This window comes from Amphimedon queenslandica, unplaced genomic scaffold (assembly GCF_000090795.2).
Source record: "Amphimedon queenslandica unplaced genomic scaffold, v1.1 AMPQUscaffold_13207, whole genome shotgun sequence".
Taxonomy (NCBI): domain Eukaryota; kingdom Metazoa; phylum Porifera; class Demospongiae; order Haplosclerida; family Niphatidae; genus Amphimedon; species Amphimedon queenslandica.
In genome coordinates this window covers 64,669-74,647 of record NW_003546557.1, presented here as the reverse complement: position 1 = coordinate 74,647, position 9,979 = coordinate 64,669, and the positions used below count along the sequence as shown (strand labels likewise).

The 9,979-nt window shown below is 33.6% G+C and overlaps 3 protein-coding genes across 3 annotated transcripts in view; all 3 read left to right on the top strand.

The window, feature by feature from the left end:
* LOC109584477 (uncharacterized) overlaps positions 1–1,860 on the top strand; it is a 4,895-nt gene extending 3,035 nt beyond the window's left edge. Inside the window, exons 7-8 of the mRNA XM_020000227.1 lie at positions 1,180–1,219; positions 1,269–1,860. Coding sequence (XP_019855786.1) covers positions 1,180–1,219; positions 1,269–1,746 — 518 coding nt within the window. The 3' untranslated portion in view covers positions 1,747–1,860. The remainder of the gene's footprint in view (positions 1–1,179; positions 1,220–1,268) is intronic.
* A 339-nt stretch (positions 1,861–2,199) lies between these two features.
* Positions 2,200–4,212, top strand: LOC109584470 (uncharacterized). Its single transcript, XM_020000219.1, has 7 exons — positions 2,200–2,308; positions 2,348–2,560; positions 2,613–2,921; positions 2,970–3,073; positions 3,125–3,378; positions 3,430–3,495; positions 3,545–4,212. Exons 1-7 carry the CDS (start codon positions 2,239–2,241, stop codon positions 4,017–4,019), a joined length of 1,491 nt encoding a protein of 496 aa, XP_019855778.1. The 5' UTR covers positions 2,200–2,238; the 3' UTR covers positions 4,020–4,212.
* A 4,111-nt stretch (positions 4,213–8,323) lies between these two features.
* On the top strand, positions 8,324–9,682 carry LOC109584469 (cell wall integrity and stress response component 3-like). Its single transcript, XM_020000218.1, has 3 exons — positions 8,324–9,033; positions 9,132–9,191; positions 9,289–9,682. The coding sequence occupies exons 1-3, from the start codon at positions 8,324–8,326 to the stop codon at positions 9,680–9,682; spliced, it is 1,164 nt and encodes a 387-aa protein (XP_019855777.1).
* The last annotated feature ends 297 nt before the right edge of the window (positions 9,683–9,979 follow it).

The window sequence follows — 9,979 nt, the reverse complement described above, 5'->3', positions numbered from 1 at the left end:
TGAATGATATTATAACTGAACTAAATGACACTCGTTTAATGTTCATGTATGATACTATTAACATTAGCAACTTTGAAATTAAATTCTACATGTAATTGCATTACTTTACTCCTTTCAAAAAATTATGGGTGGAGTTGGGTGTTCACACAGCACATCCTATAATTTGCAGCTAAGCTCCGATGTCTGGAGCAATGTTCTCCTTTGTGCTGATGATAATATTTTTTGCTTTTGTGGATGCTTCTAATACAGGCCAGCAGTGCACATGGAATGCCAATACTTGCCCTGGCTGCTCCTTTTATATGCAGCCACCATTAGGTACATCTAAATAGATAACTTTTTACTTTATAATTATATTTTCCCAATGATCCACAGACATTACTGCGGGTTTTCAATTGTACAAAAAAAATTCTTCATGTTTGGATAATTCTGGCTATGAAATTGTCCAAAACAGATCGACTTTATATTCTTTTGCTCACAATGAATTTTTGACTTCATATAACATAGCAGAACTTTTGTGTGCATCAAATAGCGGAGCTGTAGAGTGGCAATCAGGTCAAATAAATTTTCATCCATCATCAGGGACAATAGAATTACTTTTATGTACATATAACTTTGCTGATTGTTGCTACTGTTGTTCTCAGGCTGCTAATAGTGTTGTAGTAGGTGTCCATCAGTGCATTCAATCAAATGGTGGCGATAAATTGCAGTTCACACATAGTATATATAACTTAAGTAGTAATGAGATATGTTCAACTCAGATGACAATTACTCAAACTCCATTCACAACAATTTTAACAGAAACTATGCACTCCCCTGTTTCTTCATCCTTAATTTCAAATATTAAGTATTCAACCACCTCTTCTATGTCAAGTCCAGATTTTTTAAGCTCTACATTAACATTATCATCATCATATATTTTTTCATCATTGTCAACATCCTCAGCATTTTTAACATCAGCATCTACACTAGTACCCCCAGTACAATCATCATCAACAGTACCCCATTATACTGGTATTGGTTTATTAGTAGCTACTAACCTACTGACAGTCATTGCATTAATCAGTAGCTGTGTCTACATATTCTGCCAGAGGAAAAAATCAAAATTGTAAGTGTTTGTATCATTACAACACTCTTAAATTTAAGTATTATATTTTAGCATTGTAACAGAAAATGAACAAATATCCTTACAAAACACATCTCCTCAAACTGAAGCAACAAGGTATATGTAAATTATTAAAGAAATACAATGACTGTTATCTTATCAATAGTCACAACACTGAAACTAACCTAACCAGTAACAATAACACTAACATTACTTCTGGTACTAACATATACTCCTCAGTTGAAGATGAGGTTGATCATAATCATCATCATCATCACCGCCCACCAGTAAGAGTAGCCAGTCAATATGAAGTACCTCTGGACTTATTACAACAAGCACATGTTCCTCTCCCTCCTCCTCCTCCTCTTTATGCTACTCTTGATGATCAACATGATCTTACTCTACCCAACCCTGAGTATATTACTAATACAGCAGTAACAGCACCTAATCCTGGTTATATTACTAATATAACACCTAAGGCTAATCCTGGGTATAGCAGTACTGCTATCAAAGAAGAAGGAGAAGGGGGAGAGAGAGGAGAGGGAGAGAGGAGAGAAGAATTGGATTACAGTTATGCCACTGTTAATAAGTTCCTCAAGAAACCCACTGAGGACACTGAGTATAATAAACTCCAGCATGATTAGCATACATAGTCTGCTTCAGACTGCTTGTGTGTACATATATTGTTGATTTTTATTTTGTATACAACTAAACTATGTCCTCTTTAATTATCATGACTCAGTTTTTCAAAATATATTCGAGATTTTAATATGTAAATTTAAGGGGACACTCTCCTTCAATGGATGTGTTCAGTTATGGTGTCCTCCTTCTAGAGATGATAACATGACGTATTCCTCTACCAAAAGAGAGAGTAGGTCTTATTGATGGTATTAGAAGAGCCTCATTTAGGTCTCTTGTTCAACGCTGCCTGATAGTTGAGTATAGACACCGTCCAACAATGAATGATATTATAACTGAACTGAATAGATATTTAATAACTACTAGTATATACATGCTTTGTTTTCTGTTACTTTTGAGTTAGACTGATTTGTTGTAGCTCCTGGTTGTAGTTGTGGGTGTGCTATGGATCTAAATGCCACACCTTGTACTAGCTAATTCTAAACTGAGCAGAGAAGATGAAATTTCATTATGTGATTGTACTATTGACGTTTGCTGCAGAGATTTATGCAACTGAGATATTTGAAGGTTTGAAGATTATTTTGAAAAGACATCAATTTTTTTTAGATATTGATCTGTGTTCAGTTGAAATGAATCTACCAAATAACTCAATCATTTACATGTCAGGAAACCCATGTGGCCAGGATCAGCAAATTGAATGTTTTAATCTTAATAATGGATCTAAAATTGACACTATAAATCGTAATGAGAGTAAAGAAGGAATACATGTATGCCACCTTAATGATGGAAACTTTTTATTTGCAATATATCTTTGCTCTAGTAAGTTGTATTATGACTAGATCTACATGCTCATAATGTAGTATTTTGATAGATTATCCTATGCCATTGTCACTTTCTGATTATCATCTGAGTCTGGCAGAGAATGAAACTTTGTTATATTTTAGAGCTAATAATGGGCCAATCAACAGCATAAACTGTTCACTTAATGATCAAGAAATGCAGCCGGTTCCTTTCATACAGACAATAAAATCAACTTATTCAACTTTAATAGAATTGATTGTGCCTTTTAATCAAAATGAATTGTGGTACAATTGTTCAGTATCAAGCAACAGTATAGTGTATCCACCATGTCCAGAATCAAATTATTCTGTTACGTATTTTGTTGATACATATTTCAAAGGTATCTGCTAATGCATTTTAAATATTTAACTTCTAATCATTTTAATAGTTTATTTAACTTCAAAAAATGAAGCAGCAGTTAACTGGTTGACGTACTCATATTGTGACACTTATCCCACAATTAACCAAACTGGATTTGAACTATTTTATAAGGTTAAAATATTTTTTGCATCATAAATTTTATTAATCACAAATTCACTTTAGTTCCCAGATTCTTATTCACCAACGTCCTGTATGCCAGTATCTACATTAACATTATATTCAACACAGGCAGTTACCATATTCTCTACAGTTACCATATTCCCTAGTACTGAAACCACCTCAACACAAGAATCTGCAGCTGCACAAGAATCACTTTACGCTGGAATTGGAGTACTTGCATTTACTAATGTCATTACATTAATTGTTCTACTATTATGTTCATTATTCTGGGTGAATCAAAGAAAGAAGAAGAGATTGTAAGTGCTTAATGTCATTTTTTGCTGAAATTTAAAAAAATTTTAATGCAGTAACATAAGTGAGAGGGAACAAACAATATCTTTACAGAACACCTCTCCTCAAACTGAAGATACAAGGTATATGAAAATTAGTGAAGATACACAATAACTGTTATCTTATCAATAGCCACAACAATGAAACTAGTCCAACCAGTAACAATAACACTAACATTACTTCTGCTACTAACATATACTCCTCAGTTGAAAATGAAGTTGATCATCATCATCATCATCACCGCCCACCAGTAAGAGTAGCCAGTCAATATGAAGTACCTCTGGACTTATTACAACAAGCACATGTCCCTCTCCCTCCTCCTCCTCCTCTTTATGCTACACTTGATGATCAACATGATCTTACTCTACCCAACTCTGAGTATATTACTAATACAGCAGTAACAGCACCTAATCCTGGTTATATTACTAATATAGTACCTAAGGTTAATCCTGGGTATAGTACTACTGCTATCAAAGAAGAAGGAGAAGGNGGAGAGAGAGGAGAGGGAGAGAGAAGAGAAGAATTGGATTATAGTTATGCCACTGTTAATAAGTTCCTCAAGAAACCCACTGAGGACACTGAGTATAATAAACTCCAGCATGAATAGTATATTACATAGTTTGCTTGTGTGTGTGTATACATTCAATTAACTTTCAGTTTCAATTTGTGTGTATGTATATCTGATGTCTAATCAGTCTCTTCCTTTTCATTATCATAAGTTTTATTTTCATAGTCTTTTGTATTATTATTTAGTGCTGTCATAATTTTCCCCAAATGCTACACAACATTGCCGCTTGATTATCATCATTATTATTACACATATTTGTACATAATTTATTGTCCATTGTCCATATTGACAGTTGTTGTTACAATATTAAAAAGATTGCTTACAATAATTGAACTATTCAAGGTCCATTCTCTACTATGCATCATTCATCAATGATTAGTTTCTCAGTCTATGACAGCACATATACTTCATTATACTTTCATTCTCAATTTCAAGCAGCTTCTGCTCTACCTGCATGCGTAGTAACTAGCATAATCCAGGATGAAACTCTTAACTTTATTTCTCATGTTGTCATTTTTTACCATCTCTTGTTATGCTGCATGCAATAGTTTAAATACTCCTTCACCACAGGCTTCACCAGGTAAGACTATATAGTTAATTATAATGAAATTGTGTGTGTTCTATTATATACTGTACAGGTTTCTTTTTGTATAAAAATGATGAATATATTTCAAATATGTCCACCATCTATCGTTGCAATCACTGTGAATCACAGTGCTCCATTAACACTGCATTATGGTGCATCAGAAGAATCCCAATAAACTCATCAATGGAAACAATGAATACTTATGACTATACATTTGATTACAATGTTTCTGTTGAATGGATTGAGCCAACTCCTTCTCAAACAAGCCCTCAATATTTATCTTCTCAAGTTAATCATCAGCTGTGCTTATGTAGCTTAACTACTGGAGCTAGTCCATGCAATTCAAGCAGAGATGATGAAGGTGTCTATAAATGTATTGTAAAAGGGAGCAGTGTGACAGAGACTTTACAGTTCACATACTCAGTGTACAAGCTCACCACAGTCACCAGTACTGGTAAACCTTCTACTCCAAGCAATGTTATAATAACATCATCATTTTATCGAACAATGGGAGCATCAACAACAACTTTTTTATCAACAGAAACAACAACAACAAAAACAATAACAAACATTCCTTCAATAGATACTTTATGTTCCTTATGTTCATTGCATGCAACAGCATGTCCTTCATCAAATCAGAACTCAACTCTACCATATTATGGTGGAATTGGTCTATTGGCTACTACTAACCTGGTGACATTCATTGTATTAGTTACTGGCTGTGTGTACATAATACACTCAAAAAAACAAACAAAATAGTAAGCAACATTACGAGTATTATTATTATTATTATTATTATTATTATTATTTACAATATATGTACTCAATTTTAACTTCAAAATACTTCAATCAATACTCATTTTTTTTTCTTCTCCCTCTTAATTACTTTTCATTCTCTATAGTGCATTAGGAAGATCGAGAGCTAACATTACTGTACTACAGAGTAATCCCATAGGATCACTGAGGTATTACACTCACATGTCCACACATGTACATGTAGATATAGTAATGTGTATACAGTCAGTTATGATAACATCTCCTTGATTGTAGTGTCATAAATATTGAAACTGAAATACGAAATGAAGATTATGATTCATGCTCTCACAAACGACAACAACAACAACAACAACAACAACAACAACAAGAGTCCTCCCATCCTTCAATAGATATATACTTGTCTGTGGATGATGAAGATTGCACTCACTCAACTGCTGATGATAATGATGAATATGCTACACCAGATGATCTGTTTGAGATTAAGAGGAAAGGATCCAACCCACCACCTTCAGTACCCCCTCCTTATGCTGGTAAAGAGATTGCTATGGTGGAAGAGACAGTGAATGGAGTTGGTAACAGCAGTAGTGTTGATAATTTTGATTGCTTGTATGCAACAATTGGTAGCAAGGAGGAGGAGAAAGAACAAGCAAGTTAATAAAGATTAATAAAAATAATTTTGTACCCTGTTCCTGTTTTAATCATTTGTAACTTCTTGTTATTATTATTATTATTATTGTATATATTGAGAGTTGTTGTTACAATATTAAAAAGATTGCTTACAATAATTGAACTATTCAAGGTCCATTCTCTATTATGCATCATTCATCAATGATCAGTTTCTATATGACAGCACATATATACTTCATTATACTTTCATTCTCAATTTCAAGCAGCTTCTGCTCTACCAGTGTACATAGTAACTAGGATAATCCAGGATGAAACTCACAGTTTTATTTCTCATCTTTTCAGTTCTTACTATCTCTTGTTATGCTGCTTGCAATGGAGACAATATATCACCAGCTTCACCTCCAACTTTAGCAGGTAAAAAAAATAATTAGCAAATATGTAATGTATTTCATAATGTACAGGTTTCTTCTTGCATAAAAATGATGAGTATATATCAAATATGTCCACTATATATCGTTGCAATCACTGTGAACCACATTGCTCCATTGATTGTGAAGTAACACCATCAAGATGTGGTAGTACTGGATTTTGGTGCATCAGAAGTATTCCAAAAAATTCATCAATGGAAGATTCAATGAATGTACATGGTTATAAATTTGATGACAATGTTTCTGTTGAATGGATTGAGCCAACTCCTACCCTAGCAAGCCCTCCATACTTATCTTCCCAAGTTAATCATCAGTTGTGTTTATGTAGCTCAAGTACTGGGGCTACTCAATGCAATTCAAGCAGTGATGAAGGTGTTTATAGATGTATTATTAAAGGGAGTGATGTGACTGAGACTTTACAATTCACATACTCAGTGTACCAGCTCACCAGTTCAAGTACTTGTTCTGGAAATAGTTATGTTATAATAACGCCATCATCTTCTTATCAAACATTGAAAGCACCAACAACAGCTTTGTTATCAAAAGAAACCACAACAGCATCAAAAATAATAGCAACAAGAACAACAATATCATCAACAACAGAAACAACAACAGAAACAACAACAACAACAACGGTAAACAATTTTTCATCAGTTACTTCAGTTTCATCATCTTCATTAAATTCAACAACATGTCCCTCATCAGTTAAGGATCAGAACTCAACTATACCACATTATGGTGGGATTGGTCTATTGGCTACCACTAACCTGTTGACACTGATTGTATTGGTAACTAGCTGTGTGTACATTATCCACTTAAAAAAACAAACAAAATAGTAAGCAACATTACCAATTATTTGCAATACATCTATATTCAATTTTCAATACTTCAAAATACTTCAATCAATGCTCATTCCTTTTCTCTTCTCTATAGTGCATTAGGAAGATCAAGAGCTAATGTTACTGTACAAAGTAATCCTATAGGATCATTGAGGTATTGATACATTCACATCACATGTCTATGCATGTACATATACATCAGATATAGTAATTATGATAACATCTCCTTGATTGCAGTGTCATCAACATTGAAACTGAAATACTAAATGAAGATTATGATTCATGCTTGCACAAACAACAACAACAAGATCAACAACAACAACAACAACAAGAGTCTTCCCATCCTTCAATAGACATATACTCGTATGCTGTGGATGATGAAGAAGATCATTCAACTGCTAATGATAATGATGAATATGCTACACCAGATGATCTGTTTGAGATAAAGGGGAAAGGATCTAACCCACCACCTTCAGTACCCCCTCCTTATGCTGGGAAAGGGGTTGCTAAGGTTGAAGAGACAGTGACTGGAGTTGGTAACAGCAGTAGTGCTGATAATCTTGATTGTTTGTATGCAACCATTGGTAGCAAGGAGGAGGAGAAAGAACAAGCAAGTTAATGAAGATTAATTTTGTACTCTTTTTCTGTTTTTATCATTTGCAACTTCTTGTTATTATTATTATTGTCTCTATTGAGTGTTGTTATTAAAATGTTAAAAAGATTGCTTACAATAATTGATCTATTCAAGGCCCATTCTCTACTATGCATCATTCATCAATGATCAGTTTCTCTATGACAGTAGTCACAGTACATATATACTTCATTATACTTTCACTCTCAGTTTCAAGCAGTTTCTGCTCTACCTGCATATGTCGTAACTAGTACAGGATGAAACTCTTAGTTTTATTTCTCATTTTTTCAGTTCTTACTATTTCTTGTTATGCTGCTTGCAATGATTTTAATGTACCACCAGCTTCAGCACCAGCTTCAGCAGGTAAATATAGCTATTAGTGATAATGCAATTGTGTGTGTGTTCTGTTATGTACAGGTTTTTTTTAAAATAAAAATGATGAGTATATATCAAATATGTTCACTGTTTATCATTGTGATCACTGTGAATCACAGTGTTCAGCTGATTGTGAACAAACACCAAAATATGGTAGTACTGTATTATGGTGCGTGAAAAGTGTCGCTACAAATTCATCAAAAGAGGAATCAATGAGGGATCAAGATGGTATTATATTTGATAACAGTGTTTCTTTTGAATGGATTGAGCCATCTCCTACCCTAGCAAGCCTTCCATACTTATCTTCCCAAGTTAATCATCAGTTGTGTTTATGTAGCTTAAATACTGGGGTTACTCAATGCAATTCAAGCAGTGAGGAAGGTGTTTATAGATGTATTATAAAAGGGAGTGATGTGACTGAGACTTTACAGTTCACATACTCAGTGTATAAGCTTATCACAGTCCCAACCAGTACTAGTACAACCTCTGCTCCTGGAAACAATATAATAACATCATCATCATCTTATCAAACAATGAAAGTATCAACAACAACTTTATTATCAACAGAAACAACAACAACAACAACAACGGTAAACAATTTTTCATCAGTTACTTCAGTTTCATCATCTTCATTGAGTTCAACAACATGTCCCTCATCAGTTAAGGATCAGAACTCAACTCTACTACACTATGGTGGGATTGGTCTATTAGCTACTACTAACCTGTTGACATTCATTGTATTGGTAACTAGCTGTGTGTACATAATACACTCAAAAAAACAAACAAAGTAGTAAGCAAAATTATCAATTATTTGCAATACATTTATATTCAATTTTCAATACTTCAAAATACTTCAATCAATGCTCATTCCTTTTCTCTTCTCTATAGTGCATTAGGAAGATCAAGAGCTAATGTTACTGTACAGAGTAATCCCATAGGATCATTGAGGTATTGCATGTTTGTATTCATACATCCATACATGCATGCATGTACATGTACATATACATCAGATATAGTAATTATAATAACATCTCCTTAATTGCAGTGTCATCAACATTGAAACTGAAATACTAAATAAAGATTATGATTCATGCTTGCACAAACAACAACAACAACAAACACAACAACAACAACAACAACAACAACAACAACAAGAGTCCTCCCATCCTTCAATAGATATTTACTCGTATACTGTAGATGATGAAGAAGATCATTCAACTGCTGATAATGATGAATATGCTGTACCAGATGATCTGTTTGAGGTTAAGAGGAAAGGATCTAACCCACCACCTTCAGTACCCCCTCCTTATGCTTGGAAAGGGATTGCTATGGTGGAAGAGTCAGTGAATGGAGTTGGTAACAGCAGTAGTGTTGATAATTTTGATTGTTTGTATGCAACCATTGGTAGCAAGGAGGAGGAGAAAGAACAAGCAAGTTAATAAAGATTAATAAAAATAATTTTGTACTCTTTTCCTGTTTTAATCATTTGTAACTTCTTGTTATTATTATTATTATTATTGTACATATTGAGAGTTGTTATTAAAATATTAAAAAGATTGCTTACAATAACTATTCAAGGTCCATTCTCTACTATGCATCATTCATCAATGATCAGTTTCTCTATGACAGTACATATATACTTCATTATACTTTCATTCTCAGTTTTAAGCAGTTTCTGCTCTACCTGCATATGTTGTAACTAGTATAGGATGAAACTCTTAGTTTTATTTCTCATC

Bases quoted from the DNA above. Each gene is read 5' to 3' on its own strand.
- LOC109584469 (XM_020000218.1), top strand. From the start codon at position 8,324: ATGTTCACTGTTTATCATTGTGATCACTGTGAATCACAGTGTTCAGCT. The intron at 9,034-9,131 runs GTAAGCAAAATT...TCTTCTCTATAG, and splicing joins TCAAAAAAACAAACAAAGTA to TGCATTAGGAAGATCAAGAG. The intron at 9,192-9,288 runs GTATTGCATGTT...CCTTAATTGCAG, and splicing joins AATCCCATAGGATCATTGAG to TGTCATCAACATTGAAACTG.